This window comes from Lolium perenne, chromosome 4 (genome assembly GCF_019359855.2).
Source record: "Lolium perenne isolate Kyuss_39 chromosome 4, Kyuss_2.0, whole genome shotgun sequence".
Classification (NCBI taxonomy): Eukaryota; Viridiplantae; Streptophyta; class Magnoliopsida; order Poales; family Poaceae; genus Lolium; species Lolium perenne.
In genome coordinates this window covers 11,138,539-11,156,429 of record NC_067247.2, presented here as the reverse complement: position 1 = coordinate 11,156,429, position 17,891 = coordinate 11,138,539, and the positions used below count along the sequence as shown (strand labels likewise).

The window sequence follows — 17,891 nt, the reverse complement described above, 5'->3', positions numbered from 1 at the left end:
TTCTGTTTGGGTTTACAGATCCATCTCCACTTAACAAAGATGGGAGAGTGTTTGTGCTTCATGGATGATTTGTTCTTGCACAGATACTGCAAGGCTTGTATAGAATCATCGGGATTCAGATATTAGCGGATGATGATGCTCGGCAGCTACTGAACAAAATGACATATAACAGGTTCCAGTGAAGACATTAGAACAGCTTCAGTGACCAATCACAGAATTCAGTTCCGCTTACTCGTTCCTGTAGAAAAGGATTGAGCTCAAGAAACAATGACATAGAAGTGCAAATTAAACCTGCGTTTCCAGCCACGCCACACACGTCTCTGACAGGTGGAAGAGGATTAAATGAAATGAAAAACAACACATTCAGGTGGGAGCCTTTGTGCTCCTCCCGATGAAATTAAAAAAAAAAAATTGTCAAGAGGAGTGTTTGAGCTTGATGGAAGAGGATGACTGGCCGCTGCACAGATACTGCAAGGGATCTGTAATATCATTGTCATGATTCAGATTAACGAAGACGAAGCTGGCTGTCAACACGAACAGAGGTAGCTTATGTGCATGTAGTAGCAGAAACAGGTCTGAGCCCCACCTGTCGGTCACTCCCACGAGGAGCTGGTCGAACCGAACCGCATGACGTGCGCCATATGCTGACAATCACCTCCAAATTTCCCCATCCGAACCCCTCGCCGTCTCCACCGACCATGCCGCCGCCGCACCCGACGCAGGCACCGGCACCAACGCTGCCGGAGGAGCTTCTCGAGGAGATCTTCCTTCGCCTCCCGCCGGACGAGCCAGCATGCATGGCTCGTGCGCGCCTCCCTCGCACCAGACCCGCCTTTCGCCGTCGCTACCGCGACTTCCACGGCGCTCCCCCCATGCTGGGCTTCTTCCATTCCGGCTCCTCGGACTCCGGCCCGCACTTCGCCCCCACCGGCGCGCGCCTTCCTGGCGTCGATGGCTGGGTTGGCTGGCACATGGACCACGTCGTGTGGGACTGCCGACATGGCCGTGTTCTCCTTTGCAACAAGAATATGCTACCCTTGCTACTCGTCGCTTGGGATCCCATGACGGGCAACCGGAGGAAGCTGCCGACGCCCAGAGAGTACGACAGTCATGGGGCCGCGGTGCTCTGCAGCGCGACCGGCTGCCACCACCGTGCGTGTCATGAGGGCCCCTTCCGGGTGGTCTTCGTTGGCCTGGATTATAGCAACGATGGCTGTGCTGCTTATGCACACGTGTCCTTACCGGAGACGGGTGAGTGGAGCGAGCCGTGCTCTGCTCTCGAGCCTGCGACGAAGAACGCGTCCCTTCTCGACATGCCCCCTGTCTCGGTGCAAGATCCACTTTGTTTCCTGCTTACATATCTGTATTGCGATGCTGAACATGCCAACGACATCGTTGTTCTCAAGTATGACTTGACCTCTCATCGCCTATCACTGATTGATGTGCCGCCGGTGGAGACTGATACAGTGGGTGATACTATCCTCATGTTGATGAAGGATGGCGGTTTGGGGTTTGCACGCTTTGACGGGTTAACCATCTACATATGGTCAAGACAAATGGGGTCCGATGGAGTCCCAGCATGGACTCAGAGCACAGTCATGGATCTCAAGAACCTTCTCCCCATCCGAAATCCCAAGAAAAGAGTTAGACTGATTGGATCCATGGAGGGCAGCGATATTATTTTCATCACCACGGACCTTGGCATCTACAAGATCAATCTCAAGTAGGGATGGCAACGGGGACCGTTTACCCGAAACCCGACGGGGTTTTCCTCTATTAGGGGCCGGGTGTGGTATCTAATTTATCCCCATGGGGGTATTAACGGCAAGACATGCTCCCCTATGGGGAGAGCGGGGTGGGGGGCGTTCCAGCAGTCCCCATACCCGAACCCCGCGGAGCCCCGCATGTATCGGTAATATCCCACAAATTTAGCTTGTCCTGCTTAATTTCAGCTAAACACGCATTTACGTCTGTCACTAATGCATGCTTACCTTCTGTTAAATTGTGTGTTACGCCCTTCGGTGGTGTCGTTGTGTGAACTATGTGAGTCAGACATAAGTACTCGTTATGTCTTATGTGTGTCAGTGTGTGGTGCTGTGACTCTGCACGTATTAAGTTATTTTTGAGCTTGAATTTCTGCGATATTTTCATGATTTGTCTACTGTTTGTGATGGGGGTGGGGAACCCGTGGGTCTGCTATACCCGGTGGGTGATGGGGATGGGGAAAAATAGTCCCCAAGGTGGGGAATGGGGATGGGGACGGGGGAATTTCACAAACGCGGGGACGGGGAAGAAAAGGCAGTCCCCGCGCGGGGGCAGACCCGTTGCCATTCCTAATCTCAAGTCACTACAGTGGAAAAAGATATGGCAGAGAGACGAATTCCATGCGTTGATTCCGTACCGGAGTTTCTACAATCAACCAGCACTAGTAGAAAATCTCTCATCAGTACCGGTTCCAGAGGGGCATTCGTACCGGTTGGGCAACCGGTACAAATTATCCGGCACTAAAGGCCCCCCCCTTTCGTACCGGTTGCTTACGAACCGGTATAAAAGGTCCCTCCACGTGGGCCACCAGGAGAGCTCAGGGCCAAGGAGCTTTGGTACCGGTTGGTAATACGAACCGGTACCAAAGGTTCCCACCCGCGGCAGGGAAATTGCCCAAATCTCTGCCGCGGAAGAGAATTGGATTTTTAGGGTTTTTGGAGGGGTTTAGGGATATCGGTTTGTTTCATATCGCGTCGATGCACCAGAAACGCGTTTGGGTTTAGGTAGTAAATGAAGATCAAGATGATGCATAGCAAGTTGGTGCATATAATATAACACACATGTAATTGCATAAGATCGCAAATTAAGTAGCACTATGCATGAAGATCGATCTTCATGCATAGTGGTACTCTCCGAGGCGTACTCTATATATGTCTATTACATGTAGCATAGTGGTACTCTTCGAGTCAACTATATATGTAACATGTACATCTTCATTCATAGTGGTACTCTGCGAATGGTGGTATGACGTCTCGAAGGAAAAATCCCGCCAATTCCTCGCCTATTGCTATGAAGCGGTCATCGATTGAGAGCTTGTTCCGCTTTCTTGCCAACTATAAAAGAATAAGATACAAATGAATACATGAAACAACTATTACCGAAACTCAGCACAACTTATGATAAGAAAACAAATTTGTGAAGATTGTTTTTGTACCTCTTTATTTCTTTCATTATTCGTTCTCTCGCTGATAATTCTGCGGATGTACTCGCAAACGAAGAATCCACAGAGATCGGTCCCTTGTGGTTGTTGCGGGCATTTCTTTACAAGAATATAATTCAATCAAACAATAGTCAAGTATGATAATTAAAGGTGTGTGGACCTAGGTAGTACTACTTACTTTCGCCTTCCATCGCAGCTTCGGTGTCCATTCACGGGACGTATCTTCCTTGATGAAAGTTTCCCATACGCTGCTCGACAAAAGAAAATGCATAAAAGAGTCATCAATTAGTTCATAGCAGGAAATTAACGAAACAAACCGATAAGAATTAAAATTACCTTCTGAGCATTAAATAACAAGACAAGTATAGTTCCGATTTTTTGCTTAGTGAGTCATAGACTTCAACTTCTCCAATTTCCAAATTGATGACGAGAAGAATAAAGTGAAACCTACGCACGTTTCAATATGTAGTGTCATACTCCCTCCATCTCATAGCTTAGGGCGTAATTTTTTTTACAAAATTTCTTCATAGCTTAAGGCGTATGGTCGTGGGTATCACTAAGATCCCTCTTTTACCCCTGCGTACCGTTCCCCCTCCTCCTCAAAAACTGGTCAGAGTTATTCTCTCCGGCGGCTGTGCTTCGCCTTCTGCACCAAATTAACATCTGCCGCCTCCCATGAGCTCTCTGTCCACCTGCAGGCTTCTGCTCCACTTCCTAGTGCGAAAACTCTACGTCCAGCTGCAACACACCATGTCCACGTCCAGCTGCAGCACCATGTCCATGCCCAGCTGCGACTCCATGTCCAGACTCGCCAACGAATGGAGAACCACTGCAAGAACCATCGTTGCTCGACTCGCCAAAGAACACACGGCCACGGCCGCGTTCGCTGGTGGTCGACGCACCGACGAAGAGAGGGCCACGGCCGCGGCCGCTGATGCTCGACTCGCCCTGGTGCATGCCCTCCGCGTTCCACTGTGCGGCAGTTCGGACTTCGGCGGCCGGTGAGGCCGAGCGGCCGTTCCCGTCGCCATCATGAGGAGCTGAGCCGAATTAAAGTGCATGCGTTGGGAGACAAAGTACGGGAGAGGAGACAGCAAGCGATGGCTCCTGAGAGAAAGGAAGAGTCCAGGAATCGCACGCATTGGAATTAAGGAGAATTACTGCCGTGCATGCAGGGGCAAAAGTGGAAAGGGCCCGATTCTTTCTCTCCTGAGTAACCTCTCCTTAATAATCGCGCCAAGATTTTTACGCCTTAAGCTGTGAGATGGAGGGAGTATATATAAGTCATTAGTTAAAATTTTGACATACGGTGAACAAAATATAATGTGTTATAAGACAGTAAGACTCACTCGAAGTTGTAAGGCCAAATTATTAGCTTTTTGTCACGTTGTCGCTTCAAAAACCTTAGCAAAGTCTCCGGTGTATCCTTGTTATAGAGGGGATCTTCTATGGTTTTAACATGCATTGTGTGCGGGTCAATGAACCCAATGTCTGTGATATCGTCCCTTTTGCATTCGAGCATCTTCGATCTGCATAATATAGCGCACAAAAGATTATAATCTGCAGACAATGAACGAGCTGAGATAAAGACTTCTCAAATTAAATAAATAAATCACTTACAGACAATAGCAACTGATGATTGATTTGTCGAGGGCCCGGAGATTGTATAACTGAAAGACTTCGGCGAAGTCAACGTTCACACAGTACTCCTGGAAGTAGTGCTCTTCCCTAACTTGCACCATGATAGTCTGGATCCCTTCCTTTGAGGCCTTAAGGTACCACGAATGCAAGTTACGCATACATGTTGGTACCTTTCTGAGATTCTCGACCAAATCTTTCCCTTGAACAAACTGATATGCTCGTTCAGCGAAGGCGTAATCAGTTGCGTCTTGTCGAGAACTTTGAACGGTCTTCCCGTCAAACACCTTGAGAGGGGCGACCGATTGAACGGGTTGTTGTCCGAGCTGGTAGACACTGTGTATCCCTTTTATCTCCCTGATACCCGATTGAACGGGTTTTGTCACCTCAATCATCTTGTCATACGACCTTTCAATAGAACGCGCATAGTCAGATGGCGGCGATGGTACATGGTCATATAGATTGTCAACGGTACGCACAACTTTCACCGGATCTAGTGTCTTCTCGAAAGGTATCTCTGGCACTTTCGGTGCAAACCATTTCTTCAACTCGGCCTGAACGGCCTCCGCGTTTTCCTCTGGAGTTTTTTCCCAAGGCAACTTCTCAGTAGGCGGCAGTTGTTTCTCCTTTCTAGCTTTCTTCCTAGGCGGCGTACCGTTCCGCTTAACGGACGCTGTCTTACGTCGCGGAGGATCTCGAGATGGTGGACTCACGCTGGGGTCCCTCTCAGGTAGGTGTGGACTTGGCTGCTCACCAGGACTGCCACCAGGAGGAGTCGATGGCATTTGCTGCTCATGTGTAGGAGTCGGTGGCCTTTGCAAAAGGACGACGTACTTCTTCGGCCATAGGGCGAAACCGTGCTTGACATCGGCCAGTGTCCTCTCATCTTCACCTCTAGGAATATCAAGCTCCACTGTTTCTAAACCCGGAACAACTTCATCCACCCCGACACGAACACAGCCAGGTGGAATGGGCATATGATGGTGCATTGCTCCATCTTCACTTGGGTACACATAGCCGACCGCCACCTTAACGGGCGCGGTCTTGAATAACATATGTAGCTCGCAATCTGTCTTCTCCGTGACATAATCCACGGGGTAGCTTCCTCCACATCCGTCAATATGCGAGGAACCGACACTGCTTCTTCGCTGAGATGGGGCAGCATCGGCTTGTGGATCCTGTAGAAACAGCGGCTGATCAGGTGCCCTCTGATTTCTCTCAAGAGCCTCCACCCTAGTTAACAATTCCGTTACAATGTCGGCGTCCTTCTTCTTCTTTCGCGAACGGCTTAGCTGTCCGGCCACGCTTCCTTCATGGTGACACCTGGGCGAGCTCGTACCCGTCCAACATGTTCAGGGTTCCCCAGAGCGAGTGTCAGCTCGTCATTCTCTCGATCGGGAATGTACTCTCCCTTTATGACCTTTTCAATTGCATCTACAAGCTTCGGTACAATTGCCTCAATTTTTTCCTTCCATTTTCCCTTCGCAACGATCAGCCCTGTCTTTGGGTCCAACACTGCCCCATGAGCGAACAACCAGAACTTGGACCGTTCGGGCCAGTCCCATGTCTGTGGAGTGATTCCATGATCAATCAGTTTATTCTCAAACGTTGTCCACTTCGGAATGGCACTCTTGTAGCCACCTGACCCCAAATGATGCGGAAGTTTCTTCTTTGCAGCATTTTCGGTATTTTTCTTCGATCGGGACACAAAAGTAGACGATTTCTTATACTCCTTAAATGCGGCCCAGTGATCTTTTATCTTCACTAGATTATCATCGAATACTGGATCTTCATTCTTATATTTGTCTCATAGATTTTTCTTCCAGGTCTGGAATTGTATGGCCATCTTCTTCAATGTCCATTCCTTGACTTTTTTCTTCTGGCCTTCCGTCATGTCTTCCGGTAGGCTGAACTTTGTCAGTAGCGTGTCCCAAAGAAATGTTTTCATCGTCTCGTTGACATAACTAGCACCACTCGCCGCGTTCTTCGGCTTATGCCACTCTTGAATGTTGATCGGTACATGATCCCTAACAAGAACTCCGGCTTGACTTGTAAATTTGCGGCAAAACTCTTTGGGATGCTCTGGTTCACCATTAGCCTTGAATGCCGTGAGGGCTAACCTACCCTCGCCCTTTAGCACCCGCGTCGGGCCTCGTTTTGTTCTAACAGACTTGCTCGATGATCCAGAAGGCTAAAAGAAAAAATTATTCGTTAATAAGTGCAATACAAATAAATGAATGCATCTAGGGATGAACACAGACTAATTGATACATAGATATACACCTCGCCGGAGTTTGTGATGGACACTTCATTGTATTTTCTAACTTGTTCAGACTCAAGTCCCTCGCCAAAATTATTCAGAAAGTCTTGGTACTCGTTGTCATCTCCATCGTTGGGTTCCGGACCACGGGCACTCTCATAGATCAATTTCTGCACCGCTTCTTCCCCCTCCTCATCTCGGACGAAGGTGCCGTCCTCCATACCTCAATGTCACTGCAAAATTAAGAAAGCAATTGTATTTCATTCATCATGTAATGATCATATAACAGATTGCTAGATGGATAACAATTGACTCGATGTCGCGGCGCCACGGGCACGGACTCGGCGTTCCCCCTCCTCCTCTCGCTCTTCTCGACTCTAACACTACTCGGCGGCGCGTCCTCTCGCTCTTCTCGACCCTAAAACTACTCGGCGGGGCGCCCCTCTCGCTCTTCTCGACCCTAAAAAAATTCAACCTGTAACCACAATCATCAATCATACTGATTTCCTAATACATCTAGGAATTTTCTCCAACCTCCCATCTCAAATTACATGACTCAAGTTATATAACCAAAGACAATAATAGCAGCAACAATTGTTTTAAATGAACAATTCCCATCTCAAATTACATAACCAGAGAATGAATTTAAAATAAAAAAAGTCATACAGCCTAGTGTCCAGAGATCGAATGATACACTGACAAGCATACAGGGAGCTCTGTCTCTGGCCGCAGGGTGTTCACGATTACTTAGTTAGCATCGGCAGCAATGAAATGTTACATTATTTGGATCTCACCAAAGTCACATTTACAGTTATTTTGTAATTTCTAGTTTATAATCTATAGTTTCTTTAGTTTTAAATAAAGTAGTACTAAATTTTAAACTAGAAATCACAAAATAAACTAGAAGTGTAATTTAGTGGCGGAACTAGGTGGGGTGCCTGCCTCTAGGCTGGCGAACTTGAGGCGGCGAAGATCAGAGGAGGCCGTCGGGGCAAAGCAAGGCACGTGGAGGCGTTGGCGGTCGACGGCGATGGGGGCCAGGACCCTGGGCATTGCAGATGCTCCTGGAGACGCGCTCCTGCAGGGGCCGAGGCGGCGGCGACGATGTCGAGGGAGACTGGAAGGAGGAGATCGAGGCGGCACTCGCGCGGGCTCCTGCGGACGCGCAAGGGCGACGGCGAGCGAGGCAGAGAAGCGCTCGAGCAGGCTAACGCGGCCGCGCGGCGGACTTCGCGACGAGCGGTTGTCGACGTCGAGGAGCAGGGGGCGCACGGCCACGGCAAGGAGGAGCGGAGGAGGCGGGGCGAGCTGTGGTGGCGCGCCGTTCGTGCAGAGAGGTGGAGGCCGCACCCGTGGGGGCTCCTGGCGGCACGGGGAGGTGAGGCAGGGAGGAGGAGGACGGGAGAGGAGCGCGACGGCGAGAGAGGTGGCGCCCGTGACGCGGCAGTCGACGCGCGCGCATTTCCCCGAACACCCTGCGGGCGTGCGTGAGGGGAGGCCGGCGGCGACCGCGGCGCGGCAGCCGACGCGCGCGCGGGCTCCTCCCGGCGAGCGCGCGGCGGCCAGGGAACCGACGCTAGGGAGGCGAGGCGAGGGTGGGAGAGGAGGGGCCGGGGTGCTCACCTCGATCGTTGCCGGCGCGGGGAGAGGTGGAGCGGCGGGCGACGCGCGGCGACGACACGCGGCGGCTATGGCGTCGGCGACGGGGAGCGGCGGCTATGGCGTCGGCGACGGGGAGCGGCGGCTATGGCGTCGGCGACGGGGAGCGGCGGCTACGGCGACGGCGCGCGGCGGCTATGGCGTCGGCGACGGGGAAGCTCTCTGTCTCTGGCGCGCGGCGGTGTGTTGATTTGGCAACTTTTTGCCAACGCTAAGTCATAACACAGGGGAGAAGGCCTTTCGTACCGGTTGGTACCACCAACCGGTACAAAAGGTCTTTTATACCGGTTGGTGGTACCAACCGGTACGAAAGGTTTTTTTTGTTTTTGTTTTTCTTTTAAGTTTCTTTTGTTTTTTCTTTTGCTGTTTCTTTTTCTTTTCTTTTTCTTTCCTGTTTCTTTTCTTTTCTTTTCTTTTTCTGTTTCTTTTTTCTTTTCTTTTCTTTTCTATTTATTTTTTCTATTGTTTTTCTTTTTTCTTTTGTTGTTTTTTGTTTTTCTTTTGTTGTTTCTTTTTCTTTTCTTCTCTTTTCTTTTCTTTTTCTTTTTCTGTTTTTTTCTTTTCTTTTCTATTTATTTTTTCTATTGTTTTTCTTTTTCTTTTCTTTTCTTTTCTGTTTTTCTTTTCTTTTCTATTTTTTCTATTTCTATTTCTTTTCCTTTCCTTTTCTTTTTCTTTCATGTTTCTTTTCTTTTCTTTTTCTGTTTCTTTTTCTTTTCTTTTCTTATTTTATTTTATTTTATTTTCTGTTTCTTTTATTTTATTTTCTTTTTATTTTCTATTTCTTTTATTTTCTATTTGTTTTCTATTTCTATTTGTTTTCTATTTCTTATGAATGAAACTTTCCCGCCACGACGCCGCGCGCAGGAGAAAAAAGGCGGGAAAGAAAGGGCGGCAATAAAATTTTATTACGATTGAACTCGAATTAAAAGTACATAGATCAACTGAAAATTAAGATACATGGCTAGATTCGAATCTTGGAGTCATTCAGTCATAGTCGTGTCTAGCCCTATAAACGTCGCCACTGTAGTCGTCGTAGTCGCCGTCATCATCGTCGCTGGCATCGGGGTCGCGGTACTCGAACGTCGGCGGGTGAGCATGCGTGGGCTGGGACTGAGGGTATGATACGTCTCCGACGTATCGATAATTTCTTATGTTCCATGCCACATTATTGATGTTATCTACATGTTTTATGCACACTTTATGTCATATTCGTGCATTTTCTGGAACTAACCTATTAACAAGATGCCGAAGTGCCAGTTCTTTGTTTCTGCTGTTTTTGGTTTCAGAAATCCTAGTAAGGAAATATTCTCGGAATTGGACGAAATCAAAGCCCAGGGGGCCTATTTTCTCACGAAGCTTCCGTAAGTCCGAAGGAGAGACGAAGAGGGGCCACGGAGGGGCCACACCCTAGGCGGCGCGGCCCCCCCCCTTGGCCGCGCGGCCTGTGGTGTGGGGCCCCGTGCCGCCTCTTGACCTGCCCTTTCGCCTATAAAAAGTCTCCGTGACGAAAACCCCAGTACCGAGAACCACGATACGGAAAACCTTCCAGAGACGCCGCCGCCGCCGATCCCATCTCGGGGGATCCAGGAGATCGCCTCCGGCACCCTGCCGGAGAGGGGAATCATCTCCCGGAGGACTCTACGCCGCCATGGTCGCCTCCGGTGTGATGTGTGAGTAGTCTACCCCTGGACTATGGGTCCATAGCAGTAGCTAGATGGTTGTCTTCTCCCCATTGTGCTATCATTGTCGGATCTTGTGAGCTGCCTAACATGATCAAGATCATCTATCTGTAATTCTATATGTTGCGTTTGTTGGGATCCGATGAATAGAGAATACTTGTTATGTTGATTATCAAAGCTATGCTTATGTGTTGTTTATGATCTTGCATGCTCTCCGTTATTAGTAGATGCTCTGGCCAAGTTGATGCTAGTAACTCCAAGAGGGAGTATTTATGCTCGATAGTGGGTTCATGCCTCTCGTGAACTGGAGGAGTGACAAGAACCACTAAGGTTATGGATGTGCTGTTGCCACTAGGGATAAAACATTAGTGCTATGTTCAAGGATGTAGTCACTAGTTACATTACGCGCAATACTTAATGCAATTGTCTCGTTGTTAGCAACTTAATACTGGAGGGGTTCGGATGATAACCTGAAGGTGGACTTTTAGGCATAGATGCCGTTGGATGACGGTCTATGTACTTTGTCGTAATGCCCAATTAAATCTCACTATACTCATCATGATATGTATGTGCATGGTCATGCTCTCTTTATTTGTCAATTGCCCAACTGTAATTTGTTCACCCAACATGCTGTTCGTCTTATGGGAGAGACACCTCTAGTGAACTGTGGACCCCGGTCCAATTCTCTTTACTGAAATACAATCTACTGCATCTTTGTTTCTACTGTTTTCTGCACACAAGCATCTTCCACACAATACGGTTAATCCTTTGTGACAGCAAGCCGGTGAGCTTGACAACCTCACTGGGTCGTTGGGGCAAAGTACTTTGGTTGTGTTGTGCAGGGTTCCACGTTGGCGCCGGAATCTCCGGTGTTGCGCCGCACTACATCCCGCCGCCATCAACCTTCAACGTGCTTCTTGGCTCCTCCTGGTTCGATAAACCTTGGTTTCTTTCGAGGGAAAACTTGCTGCTGTGCGCATCATACCTTCCTCTTGGGGTTGCCCAACGAACGTGTGAAATACACGCCATCAAGCATATTTTCTGGCGCCGTTGCCGGGGAGATCAAGACACGCTGCAAGGGGAGTCTCCACTTCTCAATCTCTTTACTTTGTTTTTGTCTTGCTTAGTTTTATTTACTACTCTATTTGCTGCACTAAATCAAAATACAAAAAAATTAGTTGCTAGTTTTACTTTACTTGCTATCTTGTTTGCTATATCAAAAACACAAAAAAATTAGTTTACTTGCATTTACTTTACTTATTTCATCATGTTTCCTTTTAATTTTACCACAAAAGACATACCGGTAGGACGTGGGTCTATAGTTGGGAGAAATAATATAGAAGAATTTTTCAATCATGTTAGTACTATTGAAAATTTTGAAGATAGACACTTGGTAGACCTTGCGCCTACTTATGAAATTGCTGCTGCACATTTAGTTCGCCTGTTGGAAACTAAATTTGTTAATCTTAATCCTATAATCCAACACATGTTCTTCACACTTGGCGATATGGAAGAAGGGGAAAAGAAAGATTTTGTACTAGAAACCCTTCTTAGAGAATTTGGTGGTCTAGCAAGAGAAGCTAGAAAGGTGTTTGCTAAGTTTAATATGCTTGGTTCTCCTACTAATTTTGTTAGTCTCCTTGAAAAGATGGATATGGATAGAATAAGATACACTAATAATATTGATGATGGAGGGGAGATAAAAGCACCAATACCATGTAAGCTCTTAGCTATGAATGATGCATTAGAAAATAACTATGCTTGGCTAGTTCCTGAAAATTTGTTTGATGAGAGTAGCACGCCTAAGACTAATGAAAAGGGAGATGCTGAAACTTATGTATCCAATATACTATGCCTAGTTGAGAAAACTCCACACCCCGCTGAGAATGCATCACCCTTCGATAATACTTGATACACACTTTCTGCGCCTAGCTGAAAGGCGTTAAAGAAAAGCGCTTATGGGAGACAACCCATGTTTTTTTACCTACAGTGCTTTGTTTTTATTTTGTGTCTTGGAAGTTGTTTACTACTGTAGCAACCTCTCCTTATCTTAGTTTTGTGTTTTGTTGTGCCAAGTTAAGCCGTTGATAGAAAAGTAAGTACTAGATTTGGATTACTGCACAGTTCCAGATTTCTTTGCTATCACGAATCTGGGTCCACCTCCCTGTAGGTAACTCAGAAAATTAAGCCAATTTACGTGCATGATCCTCAGATATGTACGCAACTTTCATTCAATTTGAGCATTTTCATTTGAGCAAGTCTGGTGCCATTTTAAAATTCGTCAATACGAACTGTTCTGTTTTGACAGATTCTGCCTTTTATTTCGCATTGCCTCTTTCGCTATGTTGGATGAATTTCTTTGATCCGCTAATGTCCAGTAGCATTATGCAATGTCCAGAAGTGTTAAGAATGATTGTGTCACCTCTGAATATGTCAATTTATAATGTGCACTAACCCTCTAATGAGTTGTTTCGAGTTTGGTGTGGAGGAAGTTTTCAAGGATCAAGAGAGGAGTATGATGCAACATGATCAAGGAGAGTGAAAGCTCTAAGCTTGGGGATGCACCCGGTGGTTCACCCCTGCATATATCAAGAAGACTCAAGCGTCTAAGCTTGGGGATGCCCAAGGCATCCCCTTCTTCATCGACAACATTATCAGGTTCCTCCCCTGAAACTATATTTTTATTCCATCACATCTTATGTGCTTTTTCTTGGAGCGTCGTTTTGTTTTTGTTTTTTGTTTTGTTTGAATAAAATGGATCCTAGCATTCACTTTATGGGAGAGAGACACGCTCCGCTGTAGCATATGGACAAGTATGTCCTTGGTTTCTACTCATAGTATTCATGGCGAAGTTTCTCCTTCGTTAAATTGTTATATGGTTGGAATTGGAAAATGATACATGTAGTAATTGCTATAAATGTCTTGGGTAATGTGATACTTGGCAATTGTTGTGCTCATGATTAAGCTCTTGCATCATATGCTTTGCACCCATTAATGAAGAAATACATAGAGCATGCTAAAATTTGGTTTGCATATTTGGTTTCTCTAAGGTCTAGATAATTTCTAGTATTGAGTTTGAACAACAAGGAAGACGGTGTAGAGTCTTATAATGTTTTCAATATGTCTTTTATGTGAGTTTTGCTGCACCGGTTCATCCTTGTGTTTGTTTCAAATAAGCCTTGCTAGCCTAAACCTTGTATCGAGAGGGAATACTTCTCATGCATCCAAAATACTTGAGCCAACCACTATGCCATTTGTGTCCACCATACCTACCTACTACATGGTATTTTCCGCCATTCCAAAGTAAATTGCTTGAGTGCTACCTTTAAAATTCCATCATTCACCTTTGCAATATATAGCTCATGGGACAAATAGCTTTAAACTATTGTGGTATTGAATATGTAATTATGCACTTTATCTCTTATTAAGTTGCTTGTTGTGCGATAACCATGTTTCTTGGGGACGCCATCAACTACTCTTTGTTGAATTTCATGTGAGTTGCTATGCATGTTCGTCTTGTCTGAAGTAAGAGAGATCTACCACCATATGGTTAAGCATGCATATGTTAGAGAAGAACATTGGGCCGCTAACTAAAGCCATGTTCCATGGTGGAAGTTTCAGTTTTGGACAACAATCCTCAAATCTCAAATGAGAAAATTATTAATTGTTGTTATATGCTTATGCATAAAAGAGGAGTCCATTATCTGTTGTCTATGTTGTCCCGGTATGGATGTCTAAGTTGAAGAATAATCAATAGCGAGAAATCCAATGCGAGCTTTCTCCTTAGACCTTTGTAGTGGCGGCATAGAGGTACCCCTTTGTGACACTTGGTAAAAACAATGCATTGTGATGATCCGGTAGTCCAAGCTAATTAGGACAAGGTGCGGGCACTATTAGTATACTATGCATGAGGCTTGCAACTTGTAAGATATAATTTACATGATACATAAGCTTTATTACTACCGTTGACAAAATTGTTTCATGTTTTCAAAATCAAAGCTCTAGCACAAATATAGCAATCGATGCTTTTCCTCTATGGAGGACCATTCTTTTACTTTCAATGTTGAGTCAGTTCACCTATTTCTCTCCACCTCAAGAAGCAAACACTTGTGTGAACTATGCATTGATTCCTACATACTTGCTTATTGCACTTATTATATTACTCTATGTTGACAATATCCATGAGATATACATGTTACAAGTTGAAAGCAACCGCTGAAACTTAATCTTCTTTTGTGTTGCTTCAATACCTTTACTTTGAATTATTGCTTTATGAGTTAACTCTTATGCAAGACTTATTGATGCTTGTCTTGAAGTGCTATTCATGAAAAGTCTTTGCTTTATGATTCACTTGTTTACTCATGTCATATACATTGTTTTGATCGCTGCATTCACTACATATGCTTTACAAATAGTATGATCAAGATTATGATGGCATGTCACTCGAGAAATTATACGTGTTATCGTTTTACCTGCTCGGGACGAGCAGAACTAAGCTTGGGGATGCTGATACGTCTCCGACGTATCGATAATTTCTTATGTTCCATGCCACATTATTGATGTTATCTACATGTTTTATGCACACTTTATGTCATATTCGTGCATTTTCTGGAACTAACCTATTAACAAGATGCCGAAGTGCCAGATGCTGTTTTCTGCTGTTTTTGGTTTCAGAAATCCTAGTAAGGAAATATTCTCGGAATTGGACGAAATCAAAGCCCAGGGGCCTATTTTCTCACGAAGCTTCCAGAAGTCCGAAGGAGAGACGAAGAGGGGCCACGAAGGGGCCACACCCTAGGGCGGCGCGGCCCCCTTGGCCGCGCGGCCACGTGGTGTGGGGCCCCGTGCCGCCTCTTGACCTGCCCTTTCGCCTATAAAAAGTCTCCGTGACGAAACCCCAGCACCGAGAACCACGATACGGAAAACCTTCCCGGAGACGCCGCCGCCGCCGATCCCATCTCGGGGATCCAGGAGATCGCCTCCGGCACCCTGCCGGAGAGGGGAATCATCTCCCGGAGGACTCTACGCCGCCATGGTCGCCTCCGGTGTGATGTGTGAGTAGTCTACCCCTGGACTATGGGTCCATAGCAGTAGCTAGATGGTTGTCTTCTCCCCATTGTGCTATCATTGTCGGATCTTGTGAGCTGCCTAACATGATCAAGATCATCTATCTGTAATTCTATATGTTGCGTTTGTTGGGATCCGATGAATAGAGAATACTTGTTATGTTGATTATCAAAGCTATGCTTATGTGTTGTTTATGATCTTGCATGCTCTCCGTTATTAGTAGATGCTCTGGCCAAGTTGATGCTAGTAACTCCAAGAGGGAGTATTTATGCTCGATAGTGGGTTCATGCCTCTGTGAATCTGGAGGAGTGACAAGAACCACTAAGGTTATGGATGTGCTGTTGCCACTAGGGATAAAACATTAGTGCTATGTTCAAGGATGTAGTCACTAGTTACATTACGCGCAATACTTAATGCAATTGTCTGTTGTTAGCAACTTAATACTGGAGGGGGTTCGGATGATAACCTGAAGGTGGACTTTTTAGGCATAGATGCAGTTGGATGACGGTCTATGTACTTTGTCGTAATGCCCAATTAAATCTCACTATACTCATCATGATATGTATGTGCATGGTCATGCTCTCTTTATTTGTCAATTGCCCAACTGTAATTTGTTCACCCAACATGCTGTTCGTCTTATGGGAGAGACACCTCTAGTGAACTGTGGACCCCGGTCCAATTCTCTTTACTGAAATACAATCTCTTGCAATCGTTCTACTTTGTTTTCTCGCAAACAATCATCTTCCACACAATACGGTTAATCCTTTGTTACAGCAAGCCGGTGAGATTGACAACCTCTGCATTTCGTTGGGGCAAAGTACTTTGGTTGTGTTGTGCAGGTTCCACGTTGGCGCCGGAATCTCTGGTGTTGCGCCGCACTACATCCCGCCGCCATCAACCTTCAACGTGCTTCTTGGCTCCTCCTGGTTCGATAAACCTTGGTTTCTTTCTGAGGGAAAACTTGCTGCTGTGCGCATCATACCTTCCTCTTGGGGTTGCCCAACGAACGTGTGAAATACACGCCATCAGGGTAGCGCAGGCGGGGGCCACGGTAGGCCATGACGCCCTGGAGAGTCCGGTCGCGCCACCACAGCCGACGGCCGGCCTCGTTGAAGTTCGAAGGAGGCGGGCCGCCCTCCTCGTGCCTGGCAAGCGCCCTCTCATGCCGATTGATGAAGAAGCTTTCCCAAGTCGGGCTGTAGTCGGGATGCCACTGGGGATTCCTCCGCTGCTCTGGCGTGAGCTCGAAGTAGTAGTGGTTCGTGATGGCCATCTCGCGCGCCACACCTAGAGGGACTGGAGGGACCGGTACGCCTTCGACGCTTAGCAACCAGCCGGTCGGGACGCGGTAGCCCAGCGGGCAGGGTTAGCTCGAGGCGCAAAGCACCTCCGCCTCCCGGGGGGTGAGAGATACGATGGAAGCCATGGGAGAGAATGATGAGGTTTGCAGATATGAGTCTAGATGTGATATGTAAATGGTGGCCAAGTCTACATATATATAGTGAAAAAATGGCGGGAAGACAGAGGCGGGAACCGGTGGAAAGCGCGGGAAGAAAATAGGCGGGAAGACAGAGGCAAACCTTTAGTACCGGTTGGTGGGTGCAACCGGTACTAAAGCTGTCGGCATGATAATGACGCCCTGCTCGATGAGCTAAAGATGGGGGGGGGGGGCTAAATCTGGGGGAGGCTTATCTGGTGTTTGCCTTATCTGGGGTGGTTTCAAATGGGGGGAGGGGATTATCTGGAGACACACACCGCTATATATAGCCCCTCCAGTGAGAGTAGAGAATACAAAGAGAGAAGATGCAACGACCAAGAAGGAAAGAGCCTCACCGGCGGAGTTTCTCGAAGATGTCTTAGATGGACGGCCGTCTTAGACATCTTCGGAAGCTCCACCCGAGTAACTCTTCCCGCAAGCAAGTTAGGAGTCCCGCTCGCAAGCTGCTAGTATACACCCAACAAACAGAAGCTCCAGGGAGCTGGTATATAACCCGACGATGGCGACCTCGAAGGAAACAGCCTCTCCGGCGGAGTTTCTCGAAGATGTCTTAGATGGACGGCCGTCTTAGACATCTTCGGAAGCTCCGCCCGAGTAACTCTTCCCGCAAGCAAGCTAGGAGTCCCGCTCGCAAACTGCTAGTATACACCCAACAAACAGAAGCTCCAGGGAGCTGGTATATAACCCGACGACGGCGACCTCGAAGGAAAGAGCCTCTCCGGCGGAGTTTCTCGAAGATGTCTTAGATGGCCGGCCGTCTTAGACATCTTCGGAAGCTCCGCCCGAGTAACTCTTCCCGCAAGTCCCGCTCGGAAGCCTCGGAATTTTTTTTCTGCAAGCCAACCATCTCCATTGTTAATATCTTACATACAGTGAATTTCC

At 47.0% G+C, this 17,891-nt stretch overlaps 1 protein-coding gene across 1 annotated transcript; it reads left to right on the top strand.

Annotated features, from left to right (window-relative positions):
- Nucleotides 1-698: 698 nt before the first annotated feature.
- Nucleotides 699-1,727, top strand: LOC127346561 (uncharacterized). The gene has a single exon (XM_051372848.1). The coding sequence runs from the start codon at nt 699-701 to the stop codon at nt 1,725-1,727; it is 1,029 nt and encodes a 342-aa protein (XP_051228808.1).
- The last annotated feature ends 16,164 nt before the right edge of the window (nt 1,728-17,891 follow it).